The sequence below is a fragment of the Calidris pugnax genome, unplaced genomic scaffold (genome assembly GCF_001431845.1).
Source record: "Calidris pugnax isolate Ruff unplaced genomic scaffold, ASM143184v1 scaffold19, whole genome shotgun sequence".
In the NCBI taxonomy this organism is placed as follows: domain Eukaryota; kingdom Metazoa; phylum Chordata; class Aves; order Charadriiformes; family Scolopacidae; genus Calidris; species Calidris pugnax.
The window spans coordinates 1,813,536-1,834,581 of record NW_015090775.1 but is presented as its reverse complement, the minus strand read 5'-3'; the positions used below and the strand labels follow the sequence as shown (position 1 = coordinate 1,834,581).

At 41.1% G+C, this 21,046-nt stretch overlaps 1 protein-coding gene across 4 annotated transcripts in view; it reads left to right on the top strand.

The window, feature by feature from the left end:
• SPAG6 (sperm associated antigen 6) overlaps positions 1 to 10,036 on the top strand; it is a 36,071-nt gene extending 26,035 nt beyond the window's left edge. For 3 of the 4 annotated variants that reach the window (XM_014946680.1, XM_014946691.1, XM_014946699.1), the window contains 5 exons: positions 257 to 409; positions 2,757 to 2,948; positions 4,131 to 4,247; positions 7,025 to 7,170; positions 9,392 to 10,036. In XM_014946680.1, coding sequence (XP_014802166.1) covers positions 257 to 409; positions 2,757 to 2,948; positions 4,131 to 4,247; positions 7,025 to 7,170; positions 9,392 to 9,458 — 675 coding nt within the window. In that variant the 3' untranslated portion in view covers positions 9,459 to 10,036. Of the gene's footprint in view, positions 1 to 256; positions 410 to 2,756; positions 2,949 to 4,130; positions 4,248 to 5,413; positions 5,476 to 7,024; positions 7,171 to 9,391 lie in introns of all 4 variants that reach the window. The other variant, XR_001412558.1, reaches the window with a different exon arrangement.
• The last annotated feature ends 11,010 nt before the right edge of the window (positions 10,037 to 21,046 follow it).

Here is a 21,046-nt window from a genome sequence, read left to right as displayed (position 1 = left end):
TGAGAATGTGTCATTCCATGCTATAAAGCACCAAGAATCCAGAGTCCTGATTTCCTTGCAGTAAAGTCAATCAAAAACAGAGTAGCAAAACTGCTTAATTCCTGAGAACTTCATGCTGCGCTTAGTGCCCCACGGTCTGAATGATACATCACTTTATTTATAAATCAGGAGCAATAAATCTAAAGACTTTTCTAATGTAGTGCTTTATGCCTGTTGATACTTCACAGCATCTAATCTCTCCCGTTTATCTTTTCAGCTTTCACAGCTTATAGTAAATGCAGGTGGAGTTGCTGCTGTGATTGATTGTATTGGCAGCTGCAGAGGGACTGTCAGACTGCCTGGCATCATGATGCTTGGTTACGTAGCAGCTCACTCGGAGAACCTGTCAATGGCAGTGATTGTCTCCAAGGTTAGCTATCACTTTGTTGTCTTCCTATAATTCTTCAGTGGTATTCTGAGAAAAAGATACAAATTAACGTAGGCAGAGAATATATTTTGTGACAGAATTATATACTTGCTGCTGACGAATACATTTTCTGCTAATATTGCTGTTTGCTGTGGCTGAAATTATGTGGTAACCTGGTAAATGTGTGTCTTTATGAAGTTGACCCTTTTATAAAATGTCCTGGATTAGTTTGTGAACATCCATTTGTATTACAGTGCATGATTTTTCCTGTGTTGCAATTGCACGAGTACAGAAAATAAGTCAGCGAATTTGTATGGTCTGTTTCCTCTTAAAATGAATATTTGTGGCTATGTCAAAACCCGGTTTGAAACAAGAATGTTTAATGGCACATTCTTCATTGCACTAGCATGACTCTGCTGGTACTGCTGTACTGCTAGAGGAGTCTGGCAAAAGAAATCTTCAGACTTGAAAAGACTTCAGTTCCTAATGCAGTATGGTTTGATTCCGTTGTGCAAGTGACATTTCAAATGACATAAGCCATGCATTTTCAGGTTTAAATAAATTCTGCTGGGCAATGATATAGGAATAAGGAATTTGCAGTATTCCGAATAGGTGAAATTAGTGCCTGACATAATATTCTGATGTGAATAATGCTAACTAATGACCGGAGAAAGAAAGTAATTTCACTGAGCATTGTTGGTCCATTTTCACACTCATTTAAGATATACTGTATGAATGGAAACAATGGAACAATAAAAACAGAGGAACAGAAATGTCTTCTAGTAGGAATACAATAAAAAAAGTGGAAATTACTTCAACATAACATCAATAAGTTTGCAGGGAAAGTAAGATTGATCAAAAAATGCTCTTCTGCATTTAAAAATTAAAGAAATAGACACTTTTTTCTTGCCTTCTCTGGAGGCCCTTCTTGGATGTGTCTCTGTCTCTCCACTTTCAGGGATGCCTAGAGCAGATATGCTCCTGCTGTTGAGTGCTTGACATTAAGTGGATTGAATCCAGGATTAAGTTCATGTGGAAGCACCATAGTGATAAATTTTTGAAGAGTAATAATGGTTGTTACCATAACTGAATGGGAGGACAGTGAAAGATTTTGTAGGGCTCTGTGCAAACTCTCATGAATTTACATATTTTAATGAATGATCTACAAAGGAAACCCAAATAAACCCCAAACCCGGTCCTCTCCCTTCAGAGGAGACTAAGCTTGTGGAATGGTACATAGTGCTGAGGACATAGCTGGATAAACTGAAATCATCTGAAAGAAAGGCACTGTGGCATAACCACATGGAGTTACACTAAAGAGATAGCTCCATTCCGTGGTACCATATCCTGGAAAGGACGTAGTTTGAACAATTATTTCTGGGGTCATACTGGGCAAACACTTTGTTGTCATCTTCTGCTGCAGTGCAGTGGCCAAAAAAAAAAAAAAATAAATAAAAGGACGATTCACTCCCTTGCAGTATTAAAGAGTGGAAGATGAAGCATTATTGGAAAGAGAAGTTAGTCTATCTGTAGTACTAATGCATATAGTTCTGTTGTCCGTATTTGAAAAAAATCTTGAAAACCTCCTGAAGAGTGTGCAGAAAAGACTGGAAAATGATCCATCGGACGGAGAAAAAGGTTTTCTAGTTAAGAGGTTTAGTAGCCTTGCCTTACCTAAAGTAGCATGAAATGATTCCTATTGAAGTGTCCTGGCATAAAATACCAGCTACTAAGTAGCTCCGTAATCCTGTGGAGAAAGGAAGAAGACTATGACCCTGAACCAGAAGAACTTTAGTAACAGCTGGATGTGAGTGAGGATTCTCCATCACTTGATATCTTCAAATCAAGAGTTGAAACCTTTCTGGAAGTGACTGGATGAGTCAAACGTGAATTAGTGGACTCAAGAAGAGGTTGATAAGTTGAAATATAGTTCTGTGGATTAAAAAAAAATAAATTACTGAGTCCTTCTTGTCTTAAACTGCTTTCATAGGTTCATAAACACTCAAAATCTTTTATTTTCAGTCTGACAAAACTGAAGCCTTTACTCTTAATACAGCCTGAATTGTGTCATATATTCCTTTTATCCCTTAAATTTGTGCATTAGCTCAAACTGCCTTCTGACTTAGAACACTGAAGCTGTTTCTCTCTTCAGTTACATTTATTAAGATTTATTCAAAATTCGTGCTAATCATGATGTTGTGAAAATATGACACCACTAGCATGCATTCTCTTATAGCTTATTTTAGAAGAAGAGTGTAAATAGACAAATGTTTTCTAACAATCTGTACCAGTTCCAAGTTGTCCTTCCCTGTCATAGATTTGTAAAGGTTGTGCTTTTGCTATGCTGTAGGGAATACCACCACTGTGTGCCTGTTTGGTAGAAGAACATGAAGATCATATTAAGGCAGCGGCTGTCTGGGCCTTGGGACAGATTGGAAGACATACTCCTGAGCACGCACGTGCTGTTGCAGTAGCAAACGTGCTACCCACACTCCTTGCTATGTATATGGACACACACAGCTCAGAGGATCTTCAAATGAAAGCAAGTATTTTTGTAGGATGTGCAGTGTGAGACATTTATTGTAATCAACAGGTATAGGTCCTTTTATTATTGATATTCATCGAGTCACAAACTTCCTGGATATAGGCTGCTCGATGGCTGCCTGTCATTTATTAGGACTGGCTGGTCCTAATGGGTGTGAGTATGGTGCATATCAAACCATGGTACAGCTACAGCAGCTTAGTTCCATATTTTCTTCCCAGTTTAGATCAGTTGCATACACCCATAAATGCTATAATTTCTTGTGAGTGACTGATTTCTAATAGTCTACTATTTTTTTTTTTTAAACTATAACCTCTCGTACAAAATGTTATAGTCCTTGTTGTAGATTTGCTTACATTTGTATTATTATAATAAGACTTTAACAAATGCTCAAAGCTCTGCAAACATGCAGCTCTTCATGTTTAGGGCCTTCCTTGTGTTGGAGCTGGTAGAGTTGCAATTTGGCAAAGTGTATTTTTGAGCGACAGTGAGAGAACCAACTGAAGAGTACAACACGACAGGATACAGTCTCCCATGTTGTGCTACGTTTCTGTACATTCCACTGAAGCAGAACATTCCAGATCTGTAAAATAACTTTTGTGTAGTCATTTTCAGTGGTCACCAAAACCACTCAAGGCCAAATTAGCTGTACCTGTAATCCTACCCAAGAAGGTCATTACTGCTTGTAGCAGTCCACATTGAGTCTGTTTTTGGAAACTAAGCACTGATGTACAACTGTTTCACTCTCTCTTTCCCTCCCTGCCTGAATGGTACTGCCCTGTGTTACCCCAGACCAGCAGACTCTCCCAGTAAGCCACTTCTAAAATACAGAATTTTAAAATGTGTTTTGATTTAGCTTTCTTATTGTGTTACAGTATACTTCAATTTACTTAAAGGGTCTACTCCTGCTTACATTGTAATGGCAATTTTCCTCTGACTACTTTGACCGTAGATGACAATAATAATATGATGCGCTGTAGGTTTGGAGGTTTAATAAATCTAAGTAGAAAATTGATTCTTCATTAAGTGACCTAATAGATACCATAGTTTTTGTTGAGAAAATAAGTCTTTCAGAATTCTGATCAATTTGCTTTTTTGATCAGACTTCAGTGATATGTAACATGAATTCTTGTTGTTTTCATTGATGTCTTACCAGAGAAATCTTATTTTGCATTTCAATAGAGTAAAAGGGCCTTAAAGAACATCCTTCAGAAATGCACGTATCTTCCAGCACTTGAACCATTGCTGCATGATGCCCCTCCCAATATTATGAAACATATTGTTGGGCAGTTTAGTAAGGTAAGAAGAGCTCTCTTGATGGGTAGTATGTTAATTGTTTTCCATTTAGCAAGGAAGCTATCTTACCAAAGATGAGGTCTCTCTAAAGGTCTCAGTTATTTTCTCAGGATCCCCAAGCAGCCTCTTTAGAAACAGTCTGGAGCATCCTGTTCTTTTGCCTGATAAACCTGGATACTGTTTCATCTGGAACCTGCCATAATTCACCCTAAGACTGGGAAAACAGTTGCTTATAAGCAAGGTGTTTTTTTCTTCCTTGCCTCTTGAGATTAAGTGGAATATTAACCCATGTGCAAATATTTTCACTGAGCCAATGTATCATGGAAATCCCAGTCACATCTGTTTTAGATAAAGTACAAGCTGTCTGTACAGGAGTGACTTAAGTCAGTTATTTTACAATAATCTAGAGTATAAAGTCTTCACAGCTTTTATCCTCGTTGCTTTTCAGTCTCAATAAAGTAAGTGCAAAAATACCAAATCTTTTCTCATCCCTCTCAAGATTTGAAAGTGTTTGTTGTTAATTACCGTGTTGATTTGAGCACAGCATGTAAACAGTGATACAATTTAATCAAAATATTTCAAATTATTTAAGTAATTGCAAACTATTCAGGAGATTTCCAGCGTTTGCAATGTTCACCAGCTGTTGAGAATCCTGCTTAACTGTAGCCTATCTTTTGTGCAATACCTTGCAGTGTAATCTGTTAGCAGGGGGTACCAGGCTGTCTTGGCGAGATGTTCTCTCTGGAAATGGCCAAATAAAACACTCCTGGTATTCAGTTCTGATTATCACAGGTCTGGGAGCACTACTGCTTGTAGTGCAGGTTCCTGATTACATTGCCACACTTAGGTTTGTCCTGTCTTCTTGCTAAGTCTGTACAAAGATTGGAGATTTGCACAGAATCCAGGGCCTTTTGCTCCTGTGTGCTGACTGGAGCTATTAATGAGCTGACTGCTTAGTAGCTGGTTACCCAGTGTATGGATTTGGATGTTGTTTGCTGTTGAAGTGGTTTTGTACCCTTCATAACAGCTGATCTTTCGTTTTGCTTTATTTTTCTTCTTCTCCTACGTTTTATGAAACAAACTATACTTGTCTGGCATTTGCTTTTCTGAAGTATATATTTAAAATTAAGTTCTCTGCAGTAAAAGCATTTCTCTCTCCTCTACCATAGCTTGGGAATTTCCTATTCTTAGACCTGTGGTGGATTTCTCCTGTGGGCTTATTTATAGCACGGTAAAAGCCTTATTTCTGAGCTGTGCTTCAGAGTGGGATGCTATCCGTTCTTGGTGCTGGACTGTGTCATTTTAGCATTATCATTTTCAGAGTCTGCAATTCTGTGCTGTCTCAGTTTGGGCTGGGGGAAGGGACTGTGTCTCAGAGGTGCTGTCTGTCATTAAGGCCTCTTCCAAGAGAGTTTTCTGCCGTCTTATCCAGCCTGGGAGTCACAGCGTGGAGGAGGAAGGCAGAGAAAGGGCTGTATCCTGTCTCCTTCCTAGTTCCTACTTGGCAGTTCTTGTTGTGGGAGATACGTGGAAACAGCCATCTTTTCAATTCCTACAATGACACAGTTGTTCCTAACACTTCTATGGAGCATATAACAGGGAGAAGTCTCTATGTTCCCCTGTGTTTTCTTTACCTGTCTGTTGATTTTGTACAGCCTAGAGGGACCAGAGAAATGAAGGCTGTTTGCCTATATGCATGGCAGAAATCTCATCCTTCTTTTCCTTCATCCTTTTAGGCAATCCCTTCCTCCTTCGAGGCCCTTGTTTTGCACTGAGATACAGTCAAATTTATGGCTTGATTTGTCTGACCAGTGTGAAGGCTTACAAAATGTTTTCGGCCCTACAGTATGAAACTCCCGGAGTTGGTTTTAAACCCATCTGGTTTTGTTGTAGATGCAGCTGATGTCTTGCATTATCTCCCTCCACCCTTTTTTTTTTTTTTTTAAATATTATTGCAGCCCTGTGGGCCTATGGACTACATACTGTCATTCTCCCGTGCCTGGCCCAGCCCCCACTTCCCTCCCTCCTTCCCTCCCTCCTCCCTCCCATCCTCTGGACCGAGCTGCATATTGGCATCACTCAGGGAGTGCAGAATGTATTGTCTGATCGTTTCTGCTTCTCATCCCCCTCGGCTGCAGAAACTTCGCCTTTTTTGCTTTGTGTGTTTGTGTGTGTCTGCTTTTTAAAGGCTTCCATGGCTACACAGTGTGCTGTAGGATTTTAATATCTCGGAATTTAATAGTAGCATGTAATGCTTCAAGGCTGCATTGTTCACTTGCAACAATTCTCAGTATTGTTTTCATGCACTAATCTATACTAGATCATTATAGTGATATAAAATTCTGCTCCACAATTAAACTGTGGGAATTGACATAAAAGACCTGAATAACTTGGTTTAAGTGGAACAGATGCTGCTGTTATTCCATGCTAGTGCTCTGTTTTTATTATCTATTTAATCTCCACAATCTTATTGTCTCCGTAGGAATAATTCAAGAAATATTATTTGTGTAAAGATAAATATTCAATTCATTATTTTTATATATGTTATACATTAAAGTGCATGTTAAATTATGTTATAACCATAAAGGCCTGGTTTATGATTTTTTTTCCTGTACAACTGGGTGTTAAACTACAGTAGTCATTACAGATGTTGTACCTCTGATGTTCCGTTTTGTCTGTCCTCTGAATTAAAAACAGATAAGCAATATTTGATCCTAGTAGCACAGAGATTCCTTTAGAAGAAAAAATATATATTTTTTAATATACTTCTCTCTGTGTAGGTGTTACCACATGACAGTAAAGCACGTCGTCTCTTTGTAACAACTGGTGGACTTAAAAAGGTACAAGAAATAAAAGCAGAGCCTGGGTCACTTCTTCAGGAATATATCAACACTATTAATAATTGCTATCCAGAGGAAATAGTGAGGTAGGGAAAATGAAATTTAAAACATTCATACTTACAGTATTGTTAGATGTTTTTCACAGGAACAGCACAAAACAAGGATTTAAAATACTAATTTAACTTCTGCATGAACTTTGCTTTTAATAAAACTGCATAACTTTGGTTATCTGCCCCAGTGGTAGCACAGCTGCTAGACATATTTTCAAACACTTTCTTTTTTCTGATTGTTTTTGGAATCAAATTTCTTTGTCAGTAAACTAAGCCCAAATAATCAGGCTCTTGCAGGATACTGGGAAGAAAAGTCAGTTCTACACCACCCAGACAGACTCCAAGGCTTCGGCACAACCACTCTCATATTAATGAATGTCTGTGGGAAATTTAGGTTATCTTGGTGACTTATTTATGGATTACTCGGGCTCCAAAATACAGGTATTGGTGAATCTTTTGATGCATCCTTGACTTCCCTAAGAGCCTGTCTGAACTAGTGTATTCAGAGGCTCCTTTGAAACTTCCTCTGATGTACAGAGGGTCCAGAGGCTCTCCTGCACAGTTGCTTTGCCCACAGCTGCCCTTCCTCCCCCAACCTCATCATGAGGCTTAAGTGTTATATAAAAGGACCATACACCAGCTGTCTGCACCAAGTTGAACTTTGCCCTTAATGAATACAGAAACACTATTAAATAGCTTACAGTCAAAATGTCACCATCCTAAATTGTAATAATGAGAGAAATGCCCTCCTAGACTCTAGATATCCATTTACCAGTCCTTCACTCCATCAACACATCAAAAGGATGTTGTACTCGTGCACTCCCTCTACAGGCTCTGAAAATCTGCATCATCAATTTTAATTATAGCAACAGAGTTCTTCAGCTAATAGTAGCTACAAACTAAGTCATGCAAAATGAAGCCCTGTTTGTCTCCACAAGGAAAGGCCAGGGGCTGTCAAATGGGTAAAAGCAAAATCATAAAGACACTTTATTCTGCAGTGAATACTTCAGAGGAAAAAAAGGACATTTGCTTACGCTATTCTGGATATAATTAATGTTTCTTTGTTGCAGCTTCTTTTTTTTTTTCCCCTGTAAATGAAGCAAGGTTAGTCATGTAGGCTGGGATGTAATAAAGAAAAGGGCCCCTTCGAGCATCTCCTGCTTGCCTCTTTGTGCTGCTGCCTGATGTTGGTTGTGCTGCCTGAGGCACAGCTGCTATAATAGACTCCAGCTCCGGGTTTGTCCTGGAGACCTGTTATTTTAGGCTGTTTGCAGACTGAATATAATAATGCATTGAAAAGTTAGCTATAAAATCAGAGAACTAATGTGAGTTTTATAAAGAGTTGCATTATGCAGAAGTCATCCAGAAAATGAAAATCAACAAGGTAAATGGATCTTCCTTCAGTGTGAAAACACTGGGGATTTTTACTTGAATACATTTTAGGCATGCATTACATGGAAGTATGTTCCTCTCTCTTTATAGTTAAAGCTTCCAGGGCTCAGAGATGACAATTTACATGCTTGCAAAACCAGAAATGTACCAAGATGTATGTTTTTAGAATAACACAGAATAATAAATTTCGGATACTCTTAACCTGGAAAACAAGAACTAAATGCAGCTTTGGTGATGCTTGCATATTGGAAACATGTAGTTGGTCCATTGTGGAAAACCAACTGAATGACAGCAGGACAATAATGGCACCATAGAGTCCTACTCTAATGAAAACCTATTGGATAATCTCCGTCCTTGAGTTGGCATTAGAGACAGAAGGTCATTGTGATAATTTTTTTTTGTTCCAGAATCAATGTGTCTCGCATTGATGTAGACTTCACATTAGCTTTGGGGTGTATGCTTATGTTTGACGAACAGCAGTAGACTATTGTCGTCTGGCAGCCTATGGTTTTGTGTAAACTCATGCTTTTTTATTAAAGGCCATAATTTCAAAAGAAGTTAACATCTACATTGCTCAGTAGAGACAATGCTTATGGCTGCTGAACCTATCTAAAAACTAGCCTCTTACCTACATGCCCTAAAAGAAACTAAACGTATTTTTGAAAACCTGACTTCCAAGTATAAATGATAATGTAAGTTTTAAAGCAGGCTCTTAAAACATTGTAAAGGAATGACTGGAGAATTCATTGACCAGTGTTTAATGCTGGGATTTTTTCCTGATCAACAGAAATATGAATAGTGTTTCATTACTTAGCACAGACCATGCCTTGTAGTCTAATGCACAAACAAAATCTTTCTCTTTCAGGTATTATACCCCTGGATATTCTGAGCTACTTCTGGAAAGGGTGGAAAATTACCATCCAGTTATGTAAACTTCATTTTTTTTATTGGAGCTGTATTTCACATTTATGCCTTTATGACTGTAATACAAATACAGCTGTTGAAACTCTTGTTTGATTCTGAAATCTCCTTCTACTGATTGAGCTACTGAAAGAACTCAGCAATTCTGGCAAGCTATACTTTGTTCTTTATAAACTTGTTTGTTGCTAAGTTTTCATTCTTTTTTGTTTTTCTCTAACATTACTACCAGATATTGCAGCATATATGAATGGAATTTCATGCAGGGATGATGATTTATCACAGAAGCTTTTTTAGAATCAGTCATTTCCTTTTCCTTCCACAAGAAAGGTTTGTTATTATCTCATTCAAATTTTAGCCTTCTCAGTACTGTAACCATTTTCCCCTTTTGCCTTTGCATATTGTTTAGAGCTTCCCAAGCTTGATGAGGGGGAAAAAGCTGGCCCCTGTGCTTTTTCTAATTATAGAATCCATTCTGCACTGAGATATCTCCTACTGCTACCTTTCAGAAACTAATGTGGTGTGATTTTGTATCTCCAAAGATGTTAGTAGCTGCTAAATAAAGACATTATCAGATCTGATGATGATGAAAGGGCTGGATTCTGCATGATATGATAGCGTGGTGGTCCTGGCATGGTAGATAATAACCTCTTGTGCAAAAGTCCTCCTAATTAAGGCAGGAGTCACTGTGGAGGGAAGGAGCAATGCACTGTTTGGTGTGTGCATTGTTGTTCCACTTGGGAAGAACAGAGTGAACTTAGAACTTTCATGGGCACAAAGGGAAGCCGACCCACTGATTTGAGTGGTGGGACTACGGTTGCTCAGTACTTATTCTCCAAGAGCTGAAATTGCTGCAGAATTGAGTTGAAGCACGCTTGGAACTTAGTCTTGAAGTTGCAGATCACATTGAGCTGGAGGTTACAGAGGTATGAGCCTCTTGCCTGTCTGTAGAACATCCTGGAAATATTTCTGCCTTCTTATGTAAAGTGAAAAGACTTTTACATTCTGCTTATTCTTCTGGTGTACTGTAGCAGCGGGGAGCAGCACACAACTCCTTAGTATTTCCTAATATGTAACTGTCATTTACCATTTTTTGTTCTTCTAACCATTTTTCTTCTCCTTGTATGCAGCAGTTTTTTGTGGGATTTTTTTTTTTTTTTTTTTTTTTTTTTTTTTTCCCAAAGAGTAATAAACAGTGTTTCTGGAACGGGATGTTGAAATACTGGCAGCCACAAGGAAAGACAATATTTGAAAACCCCCACAGGAGAGAAACTTGTCTACTTTCTTAAACATATTAACTGAATGAGTTTATAAAACAGGGATAGTCTCTTCTATTACTCGTAAAACAGGAGCAAAGACTTATTGCAGTTGGAAATGATTTAGAATGGCTTTTCTCTGCCAAATTCCAGAAGACTATTTGCTTTTGTTCTTGTCAGCATATTTTTCAGCAGTTCACAAAAACATTGATGGTCTATCTTGTGTTAAGGTCAGATGCTACAGAGGGCTGTGCTCCTGCTGCGAGGTGCTTGGTGCTCTCAGACTCTGCTCTCCAAGGGGAGCAGGGGATGCACAGCACCTTGCTGTATGGAGCCTGACTGAGATGGAAACTGGTGGTGTCATGAACACTGGTATAGAAAACACTCCGGCTGGGCTCATTCCTTATTCCACATCAGAGTGAAAAGTCTTGGAACGGACTAGCTTCTGCCAAACGCCTTTTTGTTTTTGGTGTTTGTATTCTGACATTAGTAATGCTAGGATGTTAGTGGGAAAACATTTGGTCTATTAAAAAGATTGGTGTAATAGTCAATCATTTTCTCACGTGCACTGTGGATATTTGAAAAGCAAATCTTGTACGATCTCTAAAATAAATTGTAATGGAAGGGCTTTCAGACAGTCTTGAAGGATCTGAAGGCTTTATTTTCCCTGATTGGAGCAGCAGTGGTGCAGAGAGCTGGATGCAGTTGCAGTGCAGATGGGAAGCAGGGTAGACATGGAGCTGTGTCCCTGTAGCTGCCTCACGTGCTGGGGAGCACACCCACACCACACAATGCTGATGTATATGTTTTGTGCGCAGAGAGCAAAGAGGCTTCAGTCCCCTGACAAATGTGCTCCTGCTGTGTCACACTGTGCTACACTGTAAGGATTCCACAGGGTTAAATTTCAATGCCCAAACAATTTGTTCACAGTCTTTTCACAGTCTTTTGCTGATTCCTGACAAAGGACGTGATTGCACAAGGCAAACCTTCAAAGTGGTCTGATTGTGCGGAGCACGGTCTCCATCAGACCCAGCATAAATACATCTTTACACCAGCTAGGCAGCTCTGTCCTAGGCCAGTGGCTGTTTGGCCTCTTGTCACAGGACTCTCCTGGGCGATGCCACATCCCATTAAGACTTTGGCAGTGCAAAGCCCTCTCCTACATCGTTTGAGACCCCCTCAGCTCTCACTTGCTGGCAGGTGCTTCCCTGCATTGTACGTACACCTCGTGGCTGGAGTCTCCCCTGGAGGTAAGTGTCTACACAAGGCAGATCTAGCCCTTAACGGCAGAATTATTGCTAATTTGTATTTTAGGCTTACGTTACTAGGGCTTTTTACCTGAAGCGTTTCACGAGCTCTGATGTACACAGCTCTCATTTGGCTTAAGTCATCATCTAAAACTATATTAATGTTTCTAATTGCTGCTCTGGCAGGCTTCAAGTGTGTATCGTTTGTCTCAATTTCATAGAATAAAATGTAAATTTGCATTTTAATTCATTATGCAAATGCTATTTTCATGCTAGCTTGTGACTGTGATGCTAGAGGAGATGAACAGGCTCGTTTTGCAGCTTGAGCCTGACACCACCTTGGGATGTTTGTCTCAGCTTACCACTCAACAGTGCCTACTTCTGAGCTTGGGACGTATAAGCATTTCGAGTAAGAGTCCCTCTCACAGAGGTGGCTTATTAAGACACACAAAGAAAATTAAGCCAGTGCTTTGGCAGAAATAAATGTAAGCGGAGACAGCCCTTAAATCATTTTGCCAGTTCCTTTGACTGCTGCATTGGGACTTTTCAACCCAAGTTTTTAAAGATCTTCTCTGGGGGCCCAAGCCATGATTTTTGTCTACATTAACTACAGCTATTATTACATCTACAGACGTAGACCAGAGACTTGAAAGAACATGTGGATGTGTAAAACTTTACCATATTTCATTCAGTGGATGGATTAACTGGCCTACAAAAGCTCCATTCTTTATCTGAATGACTGGAAACCAAGAGGATCTGAAAAGGGGAAATTCAAGGAGTTCAACTCTTGTGCATGTAATATGTTCTGCATTTCCAGAGGGATTTACCAAGGGATTGCTTTGTCTCATCTGAAGTGATCAATCTGCTGGAGATCTGCATCTTAACAAACAAATGAACAAAATGTTGAAGGAGCTGAATGGAACTGGTGAAGGAAAAAAGAATCTCCTTTTGTGAAATAAAGCATAAAGTTACTGTAATTAGGAAGTGGATGGAGTGTGGGTAGATCCTCAGTATTCTTGATTTGGTGTAGGAGGTTGTGAATTAGCTTGGCCAAAAGGGATTTTTAAGGCATGGAGGATGCTGTGGGACAGGGAGGATACGGCTTCTGGTGTAAATTGGAGCCCTCTGATTTCTGGGCATTAGGGGTGGCTGACTATTGTCCCTTCGGGTGAGGAATCTGTGAAACCCTGCTCACCTCAGTATCTTCCTTAATGGCTGCTTGCTGTTTGGTATCTTGGTTGTTAAAGTTTTAGACCTCACTGTGTGACCCAGGAAGAAAGGAAATACGGGGTTAGCACTAGATTGCAAAGCCAGTGGTTCCACTTCTTACCCTGACATAGGATTGCTCTTACGGTCTTGGATAATTATTACAAATCCTTGTGTATCATCATCTTCAGCTGTGAAGTATCTGCTATACTCCTTTGTTAACTTGCAGAAGTGCTGGGAAAATTAAATTCATATGAGAGGTTGATGCAGCAGAACTTAACTTCCTTATAACCAATACCATATTCAGAAAGGAATATTGCCGAAGAGCCTACGAAAATTTACCTAAGAAATCTTTGAGATGCTGAATTTTAGAATTTGAGTTGAACTAAAAGCCAGTGGATTTTGTGAGTCGCCTCATCTGACGCAATTTGAAGGGATTTTGGAGAAACAGCAAATTACGATGTCTCTCATGACTATACTAAAACTATTGATGTCATTTTTGTATAATACTTAACTGTTAATATTGATGCTACTATGCTGTATTCTGCAGTCAGCTCTATAATTTAGCTAGTGAAAATACTAATTACATTATTACCACTGTACTGTATTGCTAGATAGTGCACAAAAGATTGAATTAGGAAATACATGTAAGCAATACTAAAGCATATTTTGATGATGAGAATGCCTTTTACACCAGAAAATGGTATCGTGCTGCCTTTCACAAGAGGTTACCCTTACTTGGGTTAAATGCATTTTGTAGTTGTTTGTGTTCTCTCCCACCCAGAGGTCTGACCACGAGGGCTCGCTGAGTGCTCAGCGAAGTGCTGAGGACCATGATCTGCTGTCTGTAGCAGAAAGTGTTGTGCTCACTCTCGTGCATCAGCAAACTATGGAGAGGAGCAATGGGAGTCTACTGATGTCATCGTCTTAACAGATTTCCGCAGAGATTTCCAAGGTTTACTTTTTCTTCATAAAAATATGCTTGTTCCTACTAGCTCCTACCTCCAAATTGCATTGAACAATAGATACCCAGAATAACTTCAGCTATTCTATGTTTTATTCCTTTTATAACAAACATTATATTTTGGGAGAGGGGAAAGTGTGTTCATGTCTTTCTTTAAAACAAAGGTCTTTATTATTTTTTGTGTCAAAATCAGAAACAAAACTCTTCATAATGTTTTGACAAGATCTGTGCCCGTTGCTCTCAAGGAAAGTTTGGTCTTCACTGATACAGACTAGTGATGTGTTTTCTCCTTGTTGTTCTATTTATAATTAGGTCTGATGGCCTCTGTACAAGTTCACCTTTCAATATTAGGTCAGTGTTAAAGCCATTATCAACCCAGAAGGTTGGATTCCTACCAAGATTCAATCTTTGTTGCCCCACAGTGCTATAAATTATATTACAATCTATAGTTAAAAATTAATAATATGCAACATAGAGGTCTGATGGAATCATGTTAATGAGAACACTGAAGCTTCATTGACTTGCAATATCATTAGAGCTCTGAGACAGGTTTATAGCTTTGTGCAAAGTATATTTGTGTTGGTTTAGACACAGTATTTATTTGGTCACACCCAGCCAAATGTTCCCTTACTAAATTAAAATAAATGCTGGTTAGTTCAATGAGCTACAAAGATATATAGCGTAATTTCAGGTTCTCAAGTCACAGAAAATAAGCCCCAACAATGGAAATCAGTAGAGGATCAAAAATGATGGATATACTAGAGTGAATATGAACAAAGAGGGAAGGGAGTTTACTGAGTTGGGCGAAGTTAATTTTTTATAACTCAAGCAACGTATAAAATTTGGAAAGAATAGCTCACGTTTGTAGTCTGCTCTGATCTTTATGTAACCCCTCCATGTATACGCATACACACACACACACACACACACACGCACTTGCAGGCACGGGCAACCAAAATGTAATTGTAATGATTTCTGTCTTTGCTTTCACAAGCCTTGCCTCTGTAAAGCATCTGTAGTGGCTGGAGGAGAGCAGGTCGTTGGCAGGTCCTCTGCTCACTAATGCCAGCTTTATGGTACTAATTTCCATTAAGGTCAGCAGCACCCACCTGATTTTCATCGCAGTGAGGAGCCGGCACTGGATCTGCATCACCCCTGCTCCTTTGTGCTCTGAACAGCTCTGCTTCTTGCTGGAAACAAAGCAGAAGTGATAAAATGACTTCCTTGTTTTCTTCTTCCCCAACGGTGCTTCAAATGAGGGAATGGTAGGAAAATCTTTCTAGAGCTTTTGTGGAACGGCTCGTGCTCTGTGTTGGAGACTGAATTCCCAGCCGTGCAGGGCGTAAATAAAAGGGTACTTTAGAAGAATGAATAACATACTGGTGTTGCAGTTATTACCTGCTTTAGGAAATGAGTATGTAAGGAAGCTTCAAGTTTTCTATCTCCTTTCATGAGTAATACCTCCTTGCTGTAGCCATCTCTGAGTTTGGCCTTGGGGCTTGTTGTCTCTGCCTCCTGCTTTGAGACCAGGTGGTTGCACCAGTTGGTGGGACAGTGGCAGCGCTCTTTCACTGAATTTCACTGAACTTTTAGAGTTGGAAGGGACCGTAGAGATCATCCAGTCCAACTCCCCTGCCAAAGCAGGATTGCCTAGAGCTTGTCAGAGCATGTTACTCAGGAGCATCCAGGCGGGTCTTGAAAATCTCCAAAGAAGGGGACTCCACCCCCTCCCTGGGCAGCCTGTTCCAGGGCTCTGTCACCCTCACTGTGAAAAAATACTTCCTCATATTCAAGTGGAACCCTTTGTCCCAGTCTAGTCTTGGATTGTTATTCCCATGGATGTTTTTGCTTTATGGGAACAGAAAGGAGGATAACTCCAACAATTCTACAAGCAGTTTAACAATATGAAACTTTATTGGTTTCAGTCGCTCCAAAGCAAATCCTACGCCAACTTACCTGTGAAGACTACAAGGGCTTGGAGCACGCTGGAGATCAGGAAAATTGGCAGTGGGAGGCTGGGCAGAGTTCAAGGGGAGCAGGTCTTGTGCCCCTGCTGCTTGCATGCCACCACAGCCAGAGAGATGGACCTGAAATCAGTCTGTCCTTAATTGCGTGGGTTAAGACCCCACCCTGCCCTCAAAAATGCCCTGGCAAAATCAGAGTATAGCATATACCCATGGGGCTGAGGGGAGTTATAGATTCCTCTCCCCTCCTCCATCCCATGTCCATTTGGCAGCAGTGCACCAACTTTACCTGGTTGGGTCTGGCACAGGGAGGGCTTCCACCTCCTTCAGATGTCCAAGCAGTGTAGTTCGTTAGTGCTTTGAACTTGAAAACTGCTATGAGAGCTGAGTGCTATTACTGTTTACTGATGTGGTCAATGTATAGCTGGCCTTAACTAATTTTCTTGTGGTAATTCCCTTGGTTAAAATGAAGCAAATGAGCTGTTTTGGTGACAGTGTTTTAAGAAGCTGCCATTTCAGAAGCTGTAGCTACATCACCCTGTCCAACAGCAAGGGTGGAAACTTGGCTTTCTCTCAGCTCCAGTCTGGACCATCTCCCCATATTTATATATCTTTTTATATCAGACATGACCTACTAGTAAGAAAAATCTGTTAAAATTTTTGCTACTGACTCAAATTATCACAAGCTTGTGAATCGTTGTTTTAGGCCTAGCCCTTCCCCCTCCAAATGTTTTTTAAAATCCCAATTTTATGTTTATGCTAATGTAGTCTTGCAATGGGAATGTTTGGTAAAATTGCTGTTTAATTTACAATAGAAGAGTACTTTAGCAGCTGTTTTATAGCAGTTTAACTACTCTGACCTAAATGACTGTTCTTAAGAGATTGAAAAGTAATTGAAAAGGTGAAAAAGTCCAGGACTGTCCTCTCTTTTTTTTTTTTTTTTTTTTTTTTTGCATTTTGTGTGTTTCTTTCTTAAGACATCTTTGAAACAGCTTTATAAACAATTTGAGTTCCTCTGCGTAATTCACATGAGAGAGGAAAGAATGTCAGTTTGCTGGGACTTGTTTTCTGACCACCTGAGAAAAATGAGTTTTTCATCCTCTTGAATATCATCTGGAGTTATAATAAAATGTACTTTCAGCTGGATTCCTTCTGCATGAAAATAGACAGAGCTACATCATTGCATACCTAAAGGAAGGACACAGGACTACAAAAGCAATCTGAAATCTGGATTTTTCCTGCTCCTTGGAGACCGCAAGTAATTTTTTATAATCTTAATGAAAATTATTTGAATCTTGAAGGAGGGATATACCTCTCCCTTCCCAACAACCTGAGTTGTCCTGGGCTAGAGATCCTTTAATACACAGCTACATCGCCCGTCAGGATCATAGTGTGAACCCCTCCTAGCAACAGCTATTGAAGGAACTGAAAAAACCCACAAAACTAAAAAGTCATTTGGGAAAATTCACTAGTAAGCTACTAAAACTTCAGCTGGATGTTCATTCCAATCTGTTGCCGATGAATGCAATGTGGTGCTGGTGTGTGGGAATCCTGGGGTGATAGACACATGAAGAATCCATAAAAGATGGATGTTTGTTATCTAGCGCTGCAGACAGGACTCCTACTTGTCTGGGGAGCTGGTCCTGAAATCCCTCAGCCAGGGAAAAGCTTTTGTTGATTTGAGGGTGACTCTGCACTGGGGAAAGGTTCCTGGGCCCAGGCATATGGCAGTCAGATGAGGGTGGCGCAGCTCCCGTGATGTGCTGGGGGCTGGTGGGACGGTGAGATGACACAGCTCCACAGCTTCACACAAGCGGGCTGTCATCTGAAGCCCTTCTGCAGGGAAACCCTAGGCAGCAAGTACAGTTTCTGAGCCTGATATGAATTCCATCCCGTTGAACTGCCATCACTTCTACTGCTGCAGATTAGCAAACCAAGTGAAAGAACAAAGCAATGGGGAGATTTGACCTGGCTTCGTAACGCGGCTGAAAAACTCATTGGAGGAGCTGTTTCCGTAGCCCCAAAAGCACAGCACTGAGGGCTTTGCTGTCTTGTCCAGAGAAGGGCGACAAAGATAGTGAGGGGTCTGGAGAATAAGTCTTATGAGGAGTGGCTGAGGGAGCTGGGGTTATTCAGCCTGGAGAAGAGGAGGCTGAGGGGAGACCTTATTGCTCTCTACAACTCCCTGAAAGGAGGGTGTAGAGAGATGGGGGCCGGTCTCTTTTCTCAAGTCACAGGCGACAGGACAAGAGGAAATGGCCTCAAGTTGCGCCAGGGGAGGTTCAGGCTGGATATTAGGAAAAATTTTTTCACTGAAAGGGTTATCAGCCATTGGAATGGGCTGCCCAGGGAGGTGGTTGAGGCACCATCCCTGGAGGTGTTCAAAAGCCGGGTTGATGTAGTGCTGGGAGGTATGGTTTAGTGATGCTCCTTGTTTGTTGTGTGGGTGTCTATTCTTGTCAGTTAGGTTGACGGTTGGACAAGATGATCTTTAAGGTCCCTTCCAACCTAGAAGATTCTGTGATTCTGTCTTCTGGTGCCATATCATGCCCTGAGCGGGCAGCTGGTCCATTTGCTTCCTTCCCTTTCTTCTGCAGAACAAAATAGTGGTTCAGTCACTTTCTTCTGGATTTCCTTCATCTTCTCTCTTTTTTTTTTTTTTTTTTTTTTTTTAATTCTTTCATTTGCTTTAACTCAAACTCACTGATTCACATTATCTCATACACGACTTTATCTGTGGGAGAGATGCAAGAATCTCTCCTTTAGCTCCTTCTAATGCTTTTCCAGACCTCAGGTACTCCCTCTGTTTCTTGATTCTAGGTTGTGATGTGCTTTAATTTGTCCTGTGTTTTTGTTTAGTTGACAAATTACTCCTTGCATCTCCTTCAGCCCTTCTAAATTACCACTCCACACATCGCCTGTCGTAGTTCACGCTCCTTTTGTTTGACTTTGCTTCTTCCAAGGCTGGTTACTGAGTCTTGGCAGAATTGTTATAGCATCTCCCAAACAGCTGGTTTTTTGCTGTGACAATAGGCTGATGTGTGCCTGCAAAGTGAACCCACAGGCATGCATATTAAATGCTTACAGTGTCGTGACAAGCACAACCAATTTTTTGAAATCCTTTAAAAAAAATAATAAGGTGGAGATTAAAAATGTTAAATAATTGGAAAGAAACATTCCCAATCTGAGGAGCAGGCATGCTTGAGATGAGCCATGCAGTATCAGCTCTGGGGAAAAAGGTCTGTTGCAGTGAAAGACTTCAAGAGGAGAGGAAAACACCATGGGTCCCCTGATGTCCCACCTGTAGGTAACGTAGCGTGTGGGTGCCTGCACCATTTCTGCTGGGTTGTATCACAGTAAAGGGATCACGGAGCAAACGCAGCTCTATTTATCCAGCAAGACAGGGTGTTCTTATTTTACAGAATTCATTTATTGCTTCAAATAAGCCGTTTTATCAGACGACTACATCATGATCACTCTGAGCATGTATTTTAACAACAGCCTTGTTTTAAAGCCGTGTGGCGTACACTTCTGCCTCCATCCCTCTCTCTTCTCTCTGTGTCTTCCCTCCACTTTTCCATTTACTTTTCCCCACGAAAGCTTGATGCACGCTATAAGGTATGTCTGTTGGTGGGTCTTACTTTCACCAGCTTTTCTTTGCAGTGCTATGTCTATACATGGCAGACAGCATCATTCCTAATTACATGTTGCCCCCAGATGCTCCGTGGATGATGCTGATGGATTGCTGTGTGGGTGGTGTTGAAGGGGCTGGGGGAGGGGAAGCTGGGATGCAGCTCCTCTAAGTGGTAGCAGAGGTCTGTCTCTGGCCTGGGCTCATCAGTCCTTCCTCAATCAAGTGAGCTCAGGAACCTCCAAGATCCTGTGTCTGGGTGTTGGAAAAGGGGCTGGAATGCAGGGGGGGCTTCGGGATCCAACCCAGACAGACAGGGGAGCAGGAGGAGCTGGGAAAGACGGGGAATTTACCCTTTACCTATGGCTGCAGAAACCACGCAGCACAGAGGGCTGACAGACTACACCAGCTGCTAAATGGTGATTTCTTGATTTCAATTCCTCCCTCAGCCCCTGGTTTGTGCCGGGGGGTGTCAGCGCTGTGAGGCAGAAATGCACCACAGCAGTTGGAGGCCTCAGCTCCATTTCCTTCATGGGACTCCTGACAGCGACCTTCTGCGTGGATTAAGATATGACTGTCGTGGTCGAGGGCAGACAGTGCTTTGGAGCTGAATCAGGCGATTTTTGGCCACCAGAAGTGTGGCTGTGGAACTGGCAGACTGAGCCACTGATTTCCAGCAGCTGCCTGCTCCGAGGCTGGCTCTGTGGAGGACCTGGGAGGAGCAGAGGCAGGAATGAACATCAGCAAAGCCTGCCTTTAAAAGGAAGGGGCCTTCCTGCAGCAGAGGGATGGACATGCCTGCCCCAGAAGACTGAGGAGGAAGAATGGAAAGCAGAGAGATCCTGGACCTTGAAAGGATGCTCTCCAAACCCCACAGAAATCCAAGCAAAGGCAAGGAGATGAAAGCAAAGATTTTCAGTCCAGTGTTTGTTGCTTTTACGTAGACCTTTGGTCTTCAAGGGCTGGCAATAGAGGAGGAAGTGAGAGAGTGCAGGTGTGCGAAAGCGCATCTGTAACGTCTGTTTCCTCCTCTCTTTAACTGCCCTGTGGTCCTTGAAGAGTTTTATAATTAGCAGGTCAGCTACTGGGAAGACATGGAGGGAGGCAGGCACTACTGGCTTAGGGGACTGAAGCAATTGGACTCTATGGGTTTTTACATCCCAAGCCCAGTTCTCAGCCAGGAATTCACCCCACCAGAGTGTGTGCTGAAACTAGAAGTGTCTTGGGATGGTGTGCAGAAGCACATTTAAGAAGAGAAGACATTAGCTGCTGCGTCAGACCAGTGGTACATCCAGCCCTGAGCCTCTCTCCAGCAGTGGCAGGAGGCGTTGCCA